Source organism: Chenopodium quinoa, unplaced genomic scaffold (assembly GCF_001683475.1).
Source record: "Chenopodium quinoa cultivar QQ74 unplaced genomic scaffold, ASM168347v1, whole genome shotgun sequence".
Classification (NCBI taxonomy): domain Eukaryota; kingdom Viridiplantae; phylum Streptophyta; class Magnoliopsida; order Caryophyllales; family Amaranthaceae; genus Chenopodium; species Chenopodium quinoa.
Window position 1 is genome coordinate 516,188 of NW_018743977.1, and position 20,112 is coordinate 536,299.

The following is a 20,112-nucleotide window of genomic DNA, read 5'->3' on the forward strand; positions in this document are numbered from 1 at the left end:
AATGGGTAGAGCCATATAAAACTAACCCGATACTACAATTCTTCAAAAATCAAAGTATTGAATCCATATATAAGTACCATTATCTAATCTATCTTAAACTAATTAAACCCATTTGTAACCGATCGTAAACCTAGTTTGGTGGCTTTACTTATGGTTATGATGGGAGGAGCTGATAACTTGTTATTTGGCATGATTTTAGGGTACTTTTGAACCTTGTTTTCGTTATTAATCGACATCAAAGTTCATTTTTTGACCTATTTTTATGCAAATTTTGTACCATCCATGCTTCACGGGTTGTTTGTATTTTTGATGTAATGTAGCTATTTTAGCACTATGGATGTGATCAAGCATGAGTGAGCAAGGATAAGGGAAATCTTGGTTGATAGAGCCATGGAGGAAGAAGGAGGAATGCCTTAAAGGAAAATGAAAAGCTTTTGGAGAACCTTGAAAGGTCGTTTGTGTGAGCATCAACTTCAACCGACCATAACTTTTTATATACTCAACCTTTTGAAGAGATTCAAATTGGAGATTAAAGTTCGTCTCAAGTTCTTTCCAACGACTGGTCATAAGTCTATTTCCGACAAGAAACAAAAAAGTTACAGCCTCCCAAAGTTAAGCTGTCTAGGCAGGGCATTCTGCACGGACGTGCAAGATGATGGCACGTTCGTGCAAGGCTACACGTCCGTGCCAAAATCTGTACGTCTGTGCAGACCTTGGCAGTAGCTTCTACCTCATTTTTGGCCCTTCTTCACGTCCGTGCCAAACTTGGCACGACCGTGCTGAGCGTTGCACGTCCGTGCCAAATTTGGCACGCCCATGCAGACCTGCAGTCAAACTCCTTCCTCGTTTTCTCCGTCCTTTTTATTTGGGGGTCTTATAAATATCCCCCTTGAGCTCATTTGTACGGGCTATGAAGGTTTTTAGTGCTTTCTCTTAGTTTAGCAATTTTAGAACATCAGAACTCTCAAAATCATTAGTTAGTTCTTAATTGTAGCTTGGAAATATTCAACTTCAATCATTGTAGAAGACAAAGTCCACCATTGTTGCTCACTTTGAAGCTTCATAGTAACCATTTCTTACTCATCTTTTTCATTTCTCTTTACTTTGTTGGTAATTATTTGCTAGTTCTTGCATGTTAAGATTGTTAATTAGCTTAATCCTTAGTTTGAACTTGTTCATGAATTGCTTGAAATCTTTAATTGCTTTAATCTCCATGGATTGTGAGTAGTCTAATTTCTAGGGTCTGGGTAAAACCCTTAATGTAGTCACTAATAAATAGTTGCATGTGCTAATATGGTTGTTGTGGGATGTTAATTAGTTAAGCTTAAGTGGTTTAATTGCTTAGTTCTTGTATATGGCCATTGCTAGAACTATTTATCCAAGCTTCCTCAACGAAGGATCGAGAAATGAACTTGAGTTAGCTCCCTTATGCTTGATTGACTTGAAATGCCATGAGAATAGGAATTTCCGGTCAAGGGAATATTTATGTCATCGTGATTATGCTTTAACACTTGTTTTATGCTTTGTAACCACGAGAGTAGGTTGTATTCATGATTCAAGTGATCCCTCTAGCTTGAGAGAGTGGTTGGGTGCCTTAGATGACTTCCCCTAATTTATCCCATTAATTTACCTTGTTTGTGCATGCTAATTGTGGTTTGTGATGAAGTTGAGTGGTATAACCCGAGCCCTAGATTCCTCTAAATATTGTTAATCTCCTCTTAGCTTTAGTTGAATTGAACTAGTAGAAGTTACTCATGACTAAACCAATTTCGACTTCATTTAGCTTATTTAAACGGTAGTACTCGGTGGTTGATTCAACGCCTCTCTTGGGTTCGACCCTTTCTTACCCTTACTACTAGTTAGTGAGACCAAGATAGGATTTATTATTTTGGTAGGCTCGACGACAGCCAGGAGCTTTAGGGGACACAAAGGACTATTGGCTTAAAGTATTTGGGTCTTGTAGAGTTGATTTTGGATCTTATTTTCCCCATTAAAGGTCTTATTATATCAAAGCACTCAAATATCTAAATTAAAAATGGATCCTATTTCATATCGAACTATCTTTTAGACCCGTTCTACGCACGGGTTGTGGTTAAGTTATTAGCTTTGTTTAAAACTTTACAAATTACTTGAATGAATTCATTTCATCGTCTTTTGACAGGTTATAACATTTTATGAATTAGTAGTAATAATTGTAGAAAAAATGGCTTTAAATTGTAAAATCAAATCTCTATTTGCATGGTAGTTAATCAACAATTTGTATAAAAAAATCTAAATACCAAACACTTTCATAATTTTACATTAATTCTTCTTTACCAATATATTTCTCTTATAGTGCGCTTAATATCTTGAAAATAAAGACCCTATGATATGCAAGATCTTACGGAATTTCCATAGTCTGCTTGCACAAAACTCTTCATATTTCATTTCTTGTCAAATTCAAGTCTTCCTTCTTTGCCGCCTGAATATTTTCCTTTTCAATCATCATCCTCATTGCTGTAGAAATTTTACATAGAATTTTGAGAGATATTTCTCTAATTTTTTATATTTTGGAACTTAAGTGATGTGAAAAAAGCTTTTAAAATTTGTATTTATATTAGAAGAGAGGGAAGATAAGGGGTTAATGAATTGAATGATGAATGTGAATAAATTGAATTGAAAGATGGAGGGAGAAGAGGAGAAGGTTTAGGAAATTTAATTTGTTGAATTATGCACATTGAATACCGCGCCAATGTAAAGTGAGTTAAATTTTTAAGAAATGAGTATGTAACTTTTGAATATTTTTTCACAATACAGAATAATACATTTTATTTTGCTATATAAAAAAAATTAAAAAAAAAATTACAACAGTCATGAAATATAATATGATTGGGTTTTTTTTTTTTTTCCACTTTATAAAATAGCCACAATTAGTCTTATAATATCTATAATGTGAATATAAAGTTTGAAAATTTTAATTCAACATAAAATAAATATTTTTTGAGAATTTATAAAATAAGAATAAAAATTACATAAATGAAACTAAAAATTTGATAAATCAAAAAAATGTTGATTATACTATTTAATACCATTAACTAAGTAATATAATTAATTACTTGGAAAAAAATATGTTAATTATTATGAACTATATAATCATTAAAACATTATGGTAGTCATATTTCAAACAACTAGGTAAAATTAAAATTAAAAAAAAAAAAATAGTAGTATATTAAAATAAATAAATAAGTAAAAATACAAAACAGAACAATAATGAGCATCGTGGCCATACTGAAAGCAAAGAAAAAGATAACAGCAATAAGATAAACCACAAAAATAAGATATCGCAAGACAAATGGCAAACTCCCAATGGTTGAAATAATATTTCTTCCCTAATCTTTGAACCAAAATCCAAAACAAAAATCCAAAACAGAAAAAAGCTTTTGGATCATGAATAATACCAACGCCACTACTACTACTAGTTCTAGTTCAAGGCACTCCTTCATTTTCACATACTTAATTCTCCAACTTACATAATTTTTTTTTTCTTGTAAGATAAAAGAAGAAAAAAAAAATGGCTAGTATGGCATCATCAGTAGCTGCTCGTCTTGGGTTTGCTCCTGTGTTGTCTAACAAAAACTTGTCATCACCAAGGAGTACTAGGTTGGTTGTTCGGGCAGCTGATGAGGCTGCTGCTGCTCCTGCACCTGCTCCCGCCGCACCCGAAGGTGAGGCGAAGCCTAAAGCTGCTGCTAAGCCTCCTCCAATTGGACCTAAGAGGGGTTCTAAGGTAAACTTACTTTGTGTGTTTTTTTACCTTGTGTAAATGGTACTCGTACATCAAGTTAACTTTGGCTCTGATACCACGTTAGTAATTGTGTTGTACTTTTCTTGTCTCTAAGCATATATAATATGTTTTGGATGATAAGTTATCATATTGATTACTACGTTAGAGTGTTAGTGTTATCTGATTTGAATTAGATGGCTCGACTTGTTCTCTTGATTATGGTGGCTTACTTCCCACTCGATCTTATGAACCAAAAACAATAATTAGCTTAAGTTGTTAGATTTGAAGTTATAATCCTATTCTTTGAAATATGAGTTGAGTAACTGTCAATCTATGAACTTAAATAGCTTAAGTTGTCTATGCATAACATATTCTATTATGAACTTGTGAATGGAGTAGAACTTATTCTGTTAATTTGGAAGTAAAGAGGTGACTGCCAATATGATATCAATACAACAATTGAAAGAAAAGTAATTGTAGGTATAAGTTTTCAAGTGAGATGATCTCACGGTCTTGCTGCATCTTGAACGGCTAATTGTCATGGTTTCAGTAACTGTTTAGAAACACTAAGATTTTCGGTTCACAGAACACGTATTAGGAGTAAAACTACATAAGGAAGAAAAAACATCCTGAAAAATTTGTGTACTTATATATGAACATGAAAAAGAGAATTAACTGCATTCAAAATCGGTACATTGCAGGTGAGAATCTTGAGGAAGGAATCATACTGGTACAAGGGTGTTGGCAACGTGGTTGCTGTCGACCAGGTTATTAATCTCTGCCCTCGAATTTTCATCTTTTATAAGGCCTCTTCGGTATCATTGCAGTTTTTTCAGTTTGTTTCGAAAACACATGTATATAACTAGGAAATTTTTAATATGCAGGATCCAAAAACAAGATACCCAGTTGTGGTGAGATTCAACAAGGTGAACTACGCGAATGTATCAACCAACAACTATGCACTGGATGAGATTCAAGAAGTTGAAGTTGCATGAGCAAACTATATTAATATATGTGCTTTTGCTATAAGTTTGTGAAATTTCCAAACATTTAGATGAATTAGGAGCTATTCTACTGTCTATCCAATGTAAATCTACTACTTTTGAATATCAACTTCTTGCCCATGAAAACTGCTCATATATGCTCCTCATCATCCACAATATTAACCATATTCTTTTCATATATGTAGCAATCTCTAACCTGTCGCATGTTGCTATTTACTCTTATGAAAGCGATAGTTAGTCGAGCTGAACTGCCAATCTGTTATAAATGCTGCTTCTGAGTTTTGATTGGTTATAATGTAAGCGGTACAGAGTTGTAGAAGTAGCTTATGGTCAGAAATTAATTCGACAGAGTTAGTAGCAGTACAGTAGTAGTGAAGAACTAACAAGATTATGCAACACAAATCGAAAACAATTCTGACGTAGCAGCCTAATGATATCATACATTTCAGAGGAATTTGTGATTTTAACCTTCTGCAATTTCTAATTTTCAGAGTATCAGGAAACAATCTCAAAGATGGTCTAATTCAGAGTCTCAGGGATCATTCTTCCAAAATTACCCGTAATTTAACCAAGAAAACCCCAAAACTCCCCTGTGTATTCAAAGCAACTCTAAAAGAATCAGTAGCAACTGGTAAGACTTATTCTTGTTGTACATCTTAATGAATTTTCAACACAATATGCTGCATTCTTCAAGCAGCAGCACAGATAAGAATAGGTTCACGACACTTTCTTGTCATTTGCGATGCACTTGACTTACATTCAAATATTCAATATTACAATATGCACAAGAAACAAGCTCACTAACAGTCTTAGTATCAGTTGACAATCCCCTGTGACCCAAGCATCATTTGCCATTTTACTCAGTAACTTGAGGCGCACACTGTTGATTACTAGGCTATAAGAATTCACGTGTCACCCTTTGCCCCTTATTAATAACTCGTAAATGAATGTGTTCTCGTTGAAAAAAAGAGGTCAGAGCCAAAAAAAAAAACAAAAAACTTTCAATTATACCATCGTCAGCTCTGTAACTTTGCTCTGGCTGCTAAACATCATGTCATAACAATGGTTTTATCCTAAAATTGATGTGACAAGCCTACACTAAGATCTTGGCTTCAGAAATGAGGATATATACGAGTAAAATGAAGGAGCTCCAGAACTGTCAAATTCCAAACATTATACATCTACAATCTGTTTGGCTGTTTTATAATCTGCATAGGCCACAGATTACATGGTGCATTCAGATTTCAGAATCCAGACCACATAATATTTACTTCCCAAGTTGATTATAAAATTTCCTTAAGATGATAATTACCCTTTTATTACAGGACTTTCAGCTGATCATAATTGGCAACTGTAAAAACATAAAGAAAGTTTGTATTTTACCACCCACAAATAACCCACTTTTTGAAATTACCATCCATAAAAAAAATTAATATTAAAATACCACCCAAAAAAGACTAAAAGTAATGAGATTTCACCACCATTTAACACTTTCCGTTAAGAAAATCGTTAAATCTAACCTTTTAAAAAAATTTCTTCTAGTTCTCAAGCTCCTCCAAGGTAACCTAAGGCTTTATCTTCTTTCTAATAAACTAGAACTAAGAAATCATTGTAAGCTTGTATCCAAGCACAAGCACTTGTTATCCTCCGACCTTTAGTTGGACTGAAGTATCTTACAAATATTATACTTCTAAATTCTTAACCACCTACAGCATCTAGCGCCTATGATAAAAACTAATTGGCATTCCATGATAGCTGACTCCTTATACATTTGAGTTTACCAATTTAAATGGCCTACTTTGAAGATACTGCAACGTAGAGCCAGATAGCACAGATAAAACGAAATTGTTGAAAGCATATGAGCTATAAGATCAATTGGGAGGTCAAAAGTGTTGACCAAATTACATTTTGTGTACAAGAATTTTTGGTTTTATTTTTGGTGGAGTCCAGTATCAATAACTGACTCATAAATTAAGTGTTCCATTCAGTGTTTTGTGCAGGCGATGGAAACTACCAAGCTGGAGTACAGACTCGAGACATACAAATGGCTGTTGCAAATTGATACCACTTACAAATAAAAGCTAACCTTGCAAACAAAGAATAAGGACACCCTATCAAACTCTTCCATCCATGCCATCAAGAAGGCCTGACCACAAACCCTTTACTGGTGGTAGCTGTGCTACAAAAGCGTTCCACGGTGGGTAACCAACTCCACTTCCACGAACACGACCATCCATGCGTAGAGACATATACCTGTAGATGGTAAATGATGCATATAAATGCAAATGCTGAGAAATAAGGAATAATAGAACCTTCAAAAGCCTCATAGTATCAGCTTATATATGCACAGTACATACAGGATAGAATAGGTTGCCTAGTTCAGTAGTTCTGATACTTTGCAGATTCATCAATAATTGTGCCTAACAAAGACCAAAGAGTACGAAGCTACACACCATAAACTGATGTTTGACTAATTTCTTTCATTCATAAAATTTTTAAACATGGCTGGTGTGTGGTGGCTTAACAAGACAAACACTCCATTAAAGTGCACAATCATTAAAAACATTCTTAAGAAAAGTTGCTTTGTAGGAAATGTGACGCCATGTAGGACTTTTCATAAAGTAGTAAGACTTTATGTGGATTCTGGTAGTAATTAATTACTGTTGAGTTCATCGGGGCAAAAAGATCATGATTAATGGAAAAGGGATCAACTTGGGGGACTTTTTGTTTGCAAAAGCATTTAGATTTCCTACAACAATAACAAAGGATTATCTATTCCAAACATAGGAAAAACATAAGCAGGCTGCAACAGAGCTAAAGTAAAGAATATATAGTCTGTTAAGGGGAGGGGAGTTTTCTTCTGAGCTCTGTGCCACAGTACTTACACTGGAGAATCAGAGGAGACATTTGCTAGCTTCTTCTGTTCATCTATCCACCTGTATAGAAGAACACACATATTAAGAAAACAAAAGAGAGGAGCGTAAAAAATATTGAAAACAATTGACTCCACAAATAGATCCTTACTTGGACCATTCAGATATATTAAACGGCAGCAACCGCCAAAGCCTCTTCCTTTTGCTAGTCAAATCCTTCATATCTTCACTCTCATCGAACTCAAAAGTAGGAAGCTCTCCATCAGTTGCAAATGGAACCACGAGTACCCCTCGCTCCACAAGCCTCTCAGTGAAAGGTTCACTAAGCTTATAGGACTCGGCAATAAAGGAACCAGGACCAGCAAGTATAACAAGGCGAGCAATCCCTCTTAATGAACTGATAGGAATCGTCTTCTGATCAACAACACGGACCTTAAGATTAGAGAGGTTCTCTTCCCTTGAAAGTCTTGCTATCTGTGCATTTTTGGCCTTGTTCTCTCTACTATATAAAAAGGCAAAGATAGAAACTGCGGCCACATCTATGCCAAGACCCTTGAGAATTTCAGGGACTTCATCTGCTCTGAATGGATTTGCAAGAGCACCAATCAGTTGTGTTACAGCTATTAAAGTACCCAAGCCACCACTTGCCATGAAAGCAAGGTAAAAGAACATTCGAACAGAGCGGAAAGGAGTAAGAACTTCACTCCTTATCTTGGCTGTAGAACTGAAGAACAAATAAAATCATGAATACAGGGAAGCCATACTTGGAAATCACAACCTGATAAGAAAAGCATTAATCAAGTTAGACAAAAGGGCAAGCATTTAAGTCAGTAACACTGTTGGAAAGACATGTATATCAGCTTAGAACTCAACATGTCACAACACAATTGCATTCATACAGTCAATATCAAGGACCAGAAAAATGTTTTTAAATGTTTGATAGTGGCACTAAGGGATGACAGATGGTCCAGTGATCAATGTTTCTTTATATAAGATCGCTAGAACCTAAATTTTCTAGGCCCAGGGAATAAGGTGCAATGGAGCAAGTGTGTTTGCAATCACTTCTCTATACTTGGCAAATATTTATTATTTGGCTAGCCATGTTAAAGAAGGCTGCAAAGTACGAAGTAGGCAAAGAGTTCACCTCCATATAAGTGAAACTGACAAATGTCCTAGGCTAAAAAGAATCAAGGAAGAAACCACTACGAGTACTTTTTAAGTGCTTATGAGATGGAAACAGGAGGAATAGAAGATCCCAGTTCAGAAGGAATATTGCTGCAGCTGTTATAGCTGCGACATTCAGCTGTTATAGCTGCGACATTGTATAAAGTGTAGTGTGTAGTGTGTCAGGAATGAAGCCGTGTGGGATTGGACATCTGTAAAGTTACTAAAATCAGTAGTTAACGAGATCCAGACTATGGTCAACCAGAAGATCAGTGGCAATGTGGCATACTGGAAGAAGGTTTCTGGTTCTGATAAGGAATGGCTAGGAAGTATATAATTGTTTCTGTTTCCGTAGTGGCTATTGTTTGCAAGGCCTGATGCCTTGTAAACCGTTTTTAAGATTCGTGGGAGGGAAGTCCTTAAACCATTCGTTGAATGTCATGAAACCTTAGGTTTTGTATGATGGAGTCATGGAGACTAAGATGGAGAATGCAAAAATTATAAAATAAATTAGGGATTGTAACATAATTCTTTTTACCTATATTCACATGTGGCCTATTTCTTAGGAATGGAGGTATTAATACAAAATCATCTCCATATAATTTCAACTTACAGTACCTTTTGACATATGAATACTGGACCCTTTGAAGCTTTGACTAGCTTTCAAGAAAGCATACAAAGTAACTGTCTAAATAGACTGAGACATGTATGGAACATTGCCAAAATTCTATGATATGAATTATAGAAGGTGGTGCTTATAACAAGCATATACACAATACACCTTTTGGCTTAACAAGTCTTAAGTGAGGCGAACTTATAATAATTTATTACCAGTCCCTCTCAAACAAGATTTCGACATTTTTGAGTGTCTAGTACACCCATAATACTTCCACAAGCAACAAACAACAAACAACCTTAAACAAGTCAAAAGCTTCATCTAAACCTTTCACTAAATTTTCTCTAAACTATGATCATTCAAATTAATCTCAAACTCCCTCCTCTCTAAACATTAAACAACATCAAAATCCAACATTTTTAGCATATTACTATGAAATCAAAAAAAAAAAAAAAAAAAAAATTCAAAATAACACAACCATCATAAAATCACATGAAATAAATAAAATAAAAATTAAGGAAATTACAAAATGAACTAAATTAAACCTGAATACCTGATTTCATCTGAAGAATTGGATTCTTTATTTGAAGCAGAGCAAGTAAAAATACTTCTTCTTCTACTACACCCATTACCATAACTAGAGAGAGAAGAAACCTTCCCAAAACCCAGAAATTTTTGAGAAAATTTGGAAGAATTACTCCTACAATTTTGGAGAGAGAAATTATGGGGTGCCCATTTTAGAAAAAGGGTAAGTGGGGCCACGGAAGCCATGGATTTATGGAGTATAAAGCGAAGGTGAAGTACATTAGCAAAGAAGATTCATCAATGGTGGAAGTCGATGTTAAACAATTTGATTTACAACATAAATTCCATAATTTTGATGTTTATTTTTTTGTGGGGGTGTTTTCATTTTTGTTTGGAATGGTAGAAAGATTGAGGCTGAAAATTTGTATCCTTTTGATGACTAGAATTGTGCCACGGATGTCCTCCAATGTTTCTTAGTTCTGTAGTTCATGCTTAGTGTACATGGGTGTCAAAAATCGACTCGTTTCGGTTTAGCTAAATTAAACTTAAAAATAATTTGATTTAGATTTCGACTTGTAGGATCGTAATGGTTCAACATGATTCAAATCCAATACAAACATGATCCAAATAAACTTAATCAAATCCAACCTAATGACCTAAATTGACACCTTGACATTTTGACAACCTTGTTATACAATCTAATATCATATCATATCATATCATATCATATCACTTCACTAATAAATAAAGCCGGTCTCGCAGCCAGGTCACGAGACAACGACACTTGGCATTCCAGTTTTTCGCCAAGTGTCAAGCCACGTAGGCGATAAATAGGTTTTATAGTGACATATATGATGGTAAGTAAGCGAATTTTGGATAACTTTTTTAATATAAAATTATTGTATAGAGTTTTATTATCGATATACTTCTAATATTTCATATATACAAAATTAATCATAACTTTTAATATATATCCAATAACTCAATTCTATTTTCATCATAAAATCTGTTTTAAAAAGTTCTATAAAATAAGATCCATTTATAATATATTTAATTTAGTTAAAAAAAATTAATAGAAGACTAGTAAAAATAAGTTTTAATCGTAAAAATAATTTTAGTTTGGTAAAAATACTTTCAGTTCAGTAAAATAATTTCAAGTCAATAATAACATAGATATCTTATTTTATAGCATTTGAATAATCCTTTTTGATTCATTAAATATATTTTTAAAAATACACTATTATATAAATAAGCGATATGATATCGTATGTCTAAATATCCTGCATTATCATAAAGGATTATATAACTGTACTTAATATTCAAGTCAAAAAGTTTATACTAAAATTTTATCAACCATCCGGGCACCGTCCCGGCACAAAACTAAGCCGACATTCTAATTTTTCGCCAAATGTCGAGCCACATAAGCGACAAATAGATATTATTGTGATTAGATTAGATGGCACGTTAGATTAAATTGGATAGATTTGTTTAAGATAAAAAAGTATACATAAAATAATTTATAATTCTAATGAAAAAAAAATTATCTTTTTATTGACAATAAAATTTTACTTATAGCAAAACACCACATATTATAATTAATATGAATATCCAATTAAAAAAAGAATTTTACTCCTATACGAATAACCATGTAATTGTAATTATAAATATGGTCGTGTATCATTAACTTTTTTTTAGTCTACCATTGACTTACCATTAAAGCTATTGAATCAAGTATTCTTCATATTCGTTGTAATATTTTTGTGTATGTTTGTGATTTTGTTAATGAAATTAAAAAAAAAGTCAAAAACTACTAAAATTAGGACACAATAAAAACTGTACAATACAAGGGAATCTTGAAGTAAATTAAGATCAGCGTTAGCAAGGTCTTAGAACTTTACGGGTTTTTTACTTAAAAAGTTTTTCATAATTTTTTTTCTTAATTTTATGCTAATCATATTATTATTTTTTTCAACTTATTTTAAGAACAATGGAAGCAATAAACGATAAAAGGTACTATTATTTTGCATTATAAAAAGAGTTTATTTGACTATATTTAACATTCAAACCAAAAATTTTATCCTAAAATTTTATCAACAATCCGAGCATTGCCTGGGCACAAAACTATCATATCACTAATAAATAAAGTCGGTCTCGCAGCCAGGTCACGAGACAGCGACACTTGACATTCCATTTTTTTCGCCAAGTGTCGCCCACGTAGGCGACAAATAGATATTATTATGATTAGATTAGATTAGATAGATTTGTTTAGGATAAAAAATAATACATAAAATAATTTATAATTCTTTTGAAATTTTTTTATCTTTTTATTGACAATAGAATTTTACTTATATCAACACACCACATATTATAATTAATATGAATATCCAATTAACAATAGAATTTTACTCCTATACAAATAACCACGTAATTTTAATTATAAATATGGTCATGTATCTTAAAATTTTTTTAGTCTACTATTGATTTACCATTAAAGCTTTTTAATAAGGTATTCTTCATATTCGGTTGTAATATTTGTGATTTTGTTAATGAAATCAAAGAAGTTAAAAACTACTAAAATTAGGACACAACAGAAACTGTATAATACAACAGAATCTTGAAGTGAATTCGGATAAATGTTAGCTAGGTCATAAAACTTTACGGGTTTTACAAAGCCTCCGTAGCCCATTTACGAGCCATATATTATTACAAATGTTCTAATTGGGCCAATAATATAATCTGTGATTTTACGTGTTAAAAAAATAATTACTTTTAACTTTTTATTTATTTATTATTTTTTTACCGAGCACTCTTCTTTTCACAAAATTATACCCCCTTTATTATTTTAGTGTCTCATTAAAATTTAGCACATATGTCAACATAGAACTTTGATAAACAATATCTTAATTATATATATATATATATATATATAATTCACAAATATTGGTCGTAGTAGACCAAATGAATATTGTGCAACTTACAAAAACAGTAAATAATAACAAACGTGAAAAAAGAATAATATGTAGTAGTGTTTCTACTCTCTATTTGTATCTAACATTTTAAAAAATATAAATACTAATATAATAATAATTATTATTATTATTGTTATTATTATACTTATAATTATAAAAATAATAATACAATATGTCCACAAATAAGTACACTCTTTAAAATGGGTGTCCGAGACAACGCTCGAGGCACGTACTAGTATATGAATAAAGGGGAGTTTTTTCCCGAGATTTTAGTGCACTACATAGGATTTTAATTTTTAAAAAATTGTTAGAGCGCCACGTAGGATTAGTATTTAAAAACTTTACAATAAGATTATACCACGTAAGATCTGAATTGCTAAACATCACCCGCAAATCTCTACATAAAGCCCACAAATTTTAGTTGAATTAACACTTTTGTCCTTATATGTAAAAAAAAGAAAAAAAAAAAAAAACTCTCACGCACTTTCATCTTCTCCCTACTCTCTCATCACCTCTCTCTAAAAAAAAATCTTCAAACTACAGTGTCGAGGCGGCAAGGCAAGAAATTGGCGGTAGCGGAGGCGGAGGAAAGGCGGTCACACGGTGGCAGGGTATTTTTTATTTGAAAAATAAAAAAAAATAAATAAATAAAACCTCGAAGCGGCGGAGCGTGTGGCTGGGACGCTAGATCCACGGTGGTGGCGTCCTGCTGCCCCACGGCTGGGCGGGATGCCAGAGCCACGGTTATGGCGTCTTGCGTGGGCGCCGCCGCCGTGGCTTTAGCGTCCTTCCCAGCCGCCTCCGCCGTGGGATTTTTTTTTTTATTTATTTTTTTTTCAGATTTTTTTTTATGTTTATATTTTTTTTCCAGATATTTTTTTTTGTTTATGTTTATGTTTATGTTTATATTTATTTTTCAATTATTTGTATATTCATTTGTTTATTTTTATATATTTTTTTTCAATTCTGTTGTATTTTTTTATTATTATTTTTTTAATGTTTTTTATGTTTATATTTATTTTAAATTTTTTGTATTTTTTTTTCCATTTTTATGTATTTTTTTTGTTTATATTCTTATTTCAGTTTTTTTTAATTTTTTTATGTCAATTTGTTACTATTTTTTTGTTTATTTGATATTTTTATGGTTAGTTATTTCTATTTTTTTATTTTTGTACTTAAAAAAATAGATTATTAATAGAAATAATAATAATAACAATTGCTATTATTTTTCGATATTTAAATGGAGTTAGGGATTGCATTTTCGACGTGGTGCGGGGAAGAGTATGGACGTTGTTAGAAGTAGAAACTATTCAATGGAGAGCTCGGGGCCCAGACACGGTCGATCTTGTGGTATTTCGGCCTCGGCTCGCAGAGAACGGATTCACTATCCTGAAGAGGATGAAGATGATGATAGTGATGAGGAGGAGGAGGAGGAGGAGGCAGATGAGGATGTGGTGCTTGGGATGGACGATCAGAGTGGACCATATGATGATTACGGTCCATTCAGTCAGAATCTTGATGATATGTATGAGACGCATAGGGTAGATGTGCGTAAGGGTAGAGATGGTAGATTTGTTAGTAGATATGGCACATCATCTGGTAGATCTGGATGCCGCCACCGTGGTAGTGGCGCCTGGCCAGGACGCCACGGTGCCTGGGCGGGACGCCGCCACCGTGGCTGTGGCGCCCCAGCCAGACGCCACTACCACGGTGGCGGCGTCCCGCCCAGGCGCCACCGCCACGGTGGCGGCGTCCCGCCCAAGCGCCACCTCCACGGTGGCGGCAGTCAGACCATACGCCGGCCGGCATTTCATAATTTTTTAGCGAAAAGTACCTCGCTTTCTGGCGACAATGACGGCTCTCTGGTGCCCCTCGGCGATCCAGTCCTGCTCCACATTTTTCGTGAGATAAAAGGGGCAAAAGCGTCAAAATAAAAATAATTGTGGGCGTTATGTAGAGATTTGTGGGCGATGTTTAACAAATCCCTTTTTTAAAGTGCTACATATAATAAAAAAATCGCCACGTATAATTAATATTTTAAAAAATCTACAATAGGATGTGCCATGTAAGATTAATTTTTTTTTTTAAAGTGCTACGCAGGATTACAAAAAATTATTAGAGCAACATATAAGATTATTATGCTTACAAAAATTATCATGAATAAAATTAAATAATTTATTTGGATGATTAATGGAACCAACATTATAATAATTTTTTTACAAAAATTACATAAAGGAGAGTTTATTCAAGATATTTTGGAGCATCACATAAAAAAATTTTAGCCAATGAAAAAAAAAATGCACTTTATTTTCGATCTAAATTTTATATTAATTATAAAAATAAAATAAGCGTGTTTTCTGTGTGGCCGACCATATCGTGTGGCTGGCTGAGACACACCAAAACACTGACCGGGTAACCCCTGTTCGTCCAAGTAACTTCTGATCGATCGAGTAACTCTTGACCAAGTAATCCCGACCACACAGTGTGGCCAGCCACATATGAATTTTTGTGAATAAAACATGAATATCCATAGTTTATCATATAAATATGTATTTAGCAAAATATTTTATTTTATAAAATATAAACAAAAATCTAGTTTTTATCTAATTAGTCAAATCCAAATAGACTCAATCAAACTCAACCCAATGACCTAAATTTACACCTTGACATTTTGACAACCTTGTTATACAGTTTTTATCTAATTAAGTCAAATCTAAATAGACTCAATCAAACCCAACCTAATGACCTAAATTGACACTTTGACATTCTGACAACCGTGTTATACAATTTTTATCTAATTAAGTCAAACCCAAATAGACCCAATCAAACCCAACCTAATGACCCAAACTATATAAAAAAACGATACGTAATAGGTGTAAGGTTGTGTTTTTTTTTTTTTTTTTTTTTTTTTTTTTTTTTTGTGCATAATATCAATATCACATTAGAGAGATTGATTCTTATTACACCCAATAATATCTTTCATACGGAGTATAAATAACGGTAAATAATATTTTCCAACTTTATCTCTAATAATTTCGCATAATATCAAAATGAAGATTAGATTTTATATACACTCAACTGGATTTAAAGTACAAACAATATTATTTTTTTTGCTCATTTTTTATATAAAAAAAATTTAATTAAAAAGTAACGACGGTGGTAATATTTACTTCGTATTATTCTTAGAAAATGACACTTTGAAGTATTGATTTTTATTTTTGTAAACAATGTGTTATTATTGATTGATACTTTGTATTATCATTGTTGGACGGTGCATGGTGAATTGATGACCTACCATCCATAAAATCCTGAATCAGCCACAATATATTGATACTTCGTATTTTTTATTTTTTAATATCAATTTTTTTTTTATTTTTTTTTTGTTAGGTAAGGAGAAGGGCCCTACCGGACCAAAACCTCTCACAGGTCCTCCCGGCCCACGTTAGCGGGCTAGGCACTTTGAAAGTGGGGGGGGGGGGGGGGGGGGGGGGAGGGGGATGGGTAAGGAAATCCCCACCCCAAAGTGCCTCTAGTGGGGTTTGATCCCATAACCTCATGGTTGTGAGATGCAAACCACCACTACACCTCTATGCTTGGTACTTCGTATTTTTTAATTGGAGGGAAGAAGTTGAATGAATTATGTTAGTCTGTTAGAAAGTGATATCTGTATTCTTTAAAATTTTAAAACAATGTAAGGATGAACACATATGGAATGATATATGTAACTCGGAAAAATAAATTTATATAAACCAATATATATGAAATAACTAAAGATAAAGGTGTAAATAGTTATACGTAGTATAACACTTTTATATATTTTGCCTTGTATGCCTTATTTATATAAGTATTTATATATACATACAATAAGGTAAATGATTTAAAAAAAAAAACAAGAAAATACTATGACAAGGCTACGAGTAGTAACTCAATACGTAGCAATAACAACACTTATGGATAAACTTCTTCGACATTTTTGTGGCCATTTCTACCCATAGACATAACTCCTACGTCAACACCGCCGCCACCACCACCGACCCCAATACCTCCACCACCACCTACACTACCTCCAGCACCGACACCACCTCCGACACCGATACTACCCCCAGCCCCAACACCGCCTACAGCCCCAACACCGCCTCCAGCTCCAACACCACCGCCAACTCCACCTCCACCACCTACACCACCCCCTAAACCACCAGATCCTCCACCACCGCCTCCAACTCCTCCACCACCTCCACCTCCTACACTACCCCCAGCTCCAACACCACCTCTGATACCTACACCACCTCCGGCCCCAACACCACCTCCTGCTCCAACACCTCCTCCACCTCCACCCCCTAAACCACCAGATCCTCCACCACCACCACCTCCAGCTCCAACACTTCCACCAGCTCCTACCCCGGCGCCGCCGCCAACTCCTCCACCGCCACCAACTCCACCTCTACCTCTTCCACCACCTCCAGCTCCAGCACCACCTCCTGCACCTGCACCTCCCCCAATTCCACCACCTATTCCACCTCCAGCGCCAACACCCCCACCAATTCCACCACCTGCACCGATGCCTCCACCTCCACCGCCACCTCCTCGTCCACCAACTCCACCTCCTACTCCAACACCTCCACCAGCTCCACCTCCTACACCGCCACCTACCCCAACTCCACCTCCAGCACCAATACCTCCACCACCTCCACCTCCACCTCTTCCACCACCGCCACCTCCACCTCCGACGCCACCACCAGCTCCACCTCCAACACCTCCACCAGCTCCACCTCCTACACCGCCACCTACCCCAACTCCACCTCCAGCACCAATACCTCCACCACCTCCACCTCTTCCACCACCTCCACCTCCACCTCCACCTCCGACGCCACCACCAGCTCCACCTCCAACACTGCCACCAGCTCCAACTCCACCACCGACAACAACACCTCCTCCACCGCCACCTACCCCAACTCCCCCACCAACTCCACCTCCAGCACCGATACCTCCACCACCACCACCTCTTCCACCACCACCAGCTCCACCTCCACCACTACCACCGACACTAATACCTCCTCCACCACCACCTCCAGCACTGATACCTCCACCACCACCTCTTCCACCACCACCAGCTGCAGCTCCAGCTCCACCACTACCACCGGCACCAATACCTCCTCCACCGCCACCTCCAACACCGATACCTCCACCACCACCACCTCTTCCACCACCACCAGCTCCACCTCCACTTCCAGCTCCAACACCACCACCAACCGCGCCTCCAGCTCCAACACTTCCCCCACCTCCAATTCCGCCACCAGCACCAACCCCTCCACCTCCAGAACCACTACCACCTCCTCGTCCACCTCCACCACCGCTTACTCCACCACCTCCTCCAAAACTTCCTCCACCCCCTCCGCCACCACCTCTTCCACCACCACCTCTTCGGCCTCCTCGTCCTCCACCACCTCCACCAGCACCACCACCGATTCCGCCTCCAGCGCCACCACCTACTCCACCTCCAACACTGACACCCCCACCTCCACCAATATCACCTCTGACTTCGCCTCCAGCTCCAAAACCTCCACCTCCACCTGCACCACTTCCTAATCCTCCACCGCCACCACCTCCTCCACCTTTTTCTCTTCTACTTCCACCACCACTTTCACCTATGTGACCACATCCATCTGTTTTCCCATCACTACCAATACATACTCCTACATGATCTCCATATCTATCGTGTTCATTCCTTAGAATATTATCTTCCCTCGCCATTCTTCCTTGTACTATTTCAATAAGCAAAAAATGCATACATAATAGTACAACTAACATGTTAAGACACAAAGAAACCCTCCCCATTATTATTTTTCCTCTCAAGAGTATTACACTTAAATGTATAATTGTTGAGTGTTTATTTCAATATAATGTATATCACTCTCTTTCTAAGCTTTTTATCCTCTCTTTTCTTCAACTTAAATCAATGTATGTAGAAGTGACTAGCAAGATGAAAAGCTTAGTTTTACACTTGATTCTTAACCAATAGCACCCTATTTATAGTGAGACGTAGATAAGGATGTAGTATGAACATGCATAAGTACGTGTTAAACTAGGTCCCACAAATTTTATAAATAATTTCAATGAAGGTTTGGGTTGACAAAGTTTTGAAGTGCCACGTGCATGTTCTAATTACTAAATAGATATAATTTCATCCATTTATAGTGCCTATTCGTTAAAATAAACCCTCCCATATTTAGTGCTAAGCACTAAGATAATAAGTGGTACGTGCTATTTAGTTACTAGATTTGCAATTTCAACAATGTATAGTGCTATGCACTAAGTTAAATAGTGGTAAATTTAATAGGGGGAAGTTTAAGGGTTTACCATGTGTACATTACGAAGAATCTAGTGGTAGGTTTTCCAAAAATACCAAAATACTAGAATGAGAACTGAATTATTGATTACTATTTTGTCAAACATTTTAATGATGATAAATGGTCACGCACCTTCTATAGTGGTAAGCAAATCTTAAGGTAGGTTTAGACACTTCATGTTGTTTACTCGTTTTACTATAGTTTCCCATTCTTATCATATATGCCGACATGTCTACAATAATTTTCTCATAGTTATACGCCATCTATTTCGAAATAATATATAATTTGAGTTTAGATAGATTTAAACTTCTAGCTTCATTGTGTTATCTGGTAATTAACATACTAGGGTACTTGCACAATCTTGAATTCTTGATAACATATCGTATGTCAAAGAAAAATTACGTATGAGAAATTTTATAAAACCACAATATATATGTGTTCTATTGAGATGATTTTCTTTTACTAGAATGTACGTATTTGTTCTAATACGCCAAAACAATTCAATTTACAAAGAAAAACAATCTAGGTAGGAGAAGCTGAAGTTATTTGGGAAATTATTTTGTGTCCTCTTGTCTTGTTGAAATGTATGCCTGGTCTAGATAGTTGATGAAGGTCGTGAGAAAATTGTTTTATGTATAGAGGTTACAGATTTAGGGTTTGCACTTTTTGGAGAGTTGTTATTAAAAGTTTTAACAACTGTTTTTTTTTTAAAGAAGTCCTAAAGGACACTAAATTTCATTAATTAAAGTCATACGACATCTACAATTGACAATTAACGATAATGAAAACGAATTTAACAAAATCAAACAAGAATTAATCGGGGAAGCGCTAAGAATCCAAATACATAAATA

General features: G+C 35.4%; 3 protein-coding genes across 3 annotated transcripts; 2 read left to right on the top strand and 1 right to left on the bottom strand.

The window, feature by feature from the left end:
* Nucleotides 1-3,430: 3,430 nt before the first annotated feature.
* LOC110689662 (photosystem I reaction center subunit IV, chloroplastic-like) lies at nt 3,431-4,945 on the top strand. The gene is made up of 3 exons (XM_021866431.1): nt 3,431-3,766; nt 4,465-4,530; nt 4,648-4,945. The coding sequence occupies exons 1-3, from the start codon at nt 3,551-3,553 to the stop codon at nt 4,756-4,758; spliced, it is 393 nt and encodes a 130-aa protein (XP_021722123.1). The 5' UTR covers nt 3,431-3,550; the 3' UTR covers nt 4,759-4,945.
* A 1,667-nt stretch (nt 4,946-6,612) lies between these two features.
* Nucleotides 6,613-10,508, bottom strand: LOC110689663 (protein LOW PSII ACCUMULATION 1, chloroplastic-like). Its single transcript, XM_021866433.1, has 4 exons — nt 9,974-10,508; nt 7,792-8,364; nt 7,653-7,703; nt 6,613-7,020 (listed from the first exon to the last, which is right to left on the bottom strand). Exons 1-4 carry the CDS (start codon nt 10,189-10,191, stop codon nt 6,882-6,884), a joined length of 981 nt encoding a protein of 326 aa, XP_021722125.1. The 5' UTR covers nt 10,192-10,508; the 3' UTR covers nt 6,613-6,881.
* Nucleotides 10,509-16,872: 6,364 nt separating this feature from the next.
* Nucleotides 16,873-18,912, top strand: LOC110689844 (basic proline-rich protein-like; the record flags this gene model as incomplete). Its single annotated transcript, XM_021866677.1, has 1 exon — nt 16,873-18,912. A coding segment is annotated over one exon (1,695 nt), but the record flags the coding sequence as incomplete, so codon positions are not given.
* Nucleotides 18,913-20,112: the final 1,200 nt, after the last annotated feature.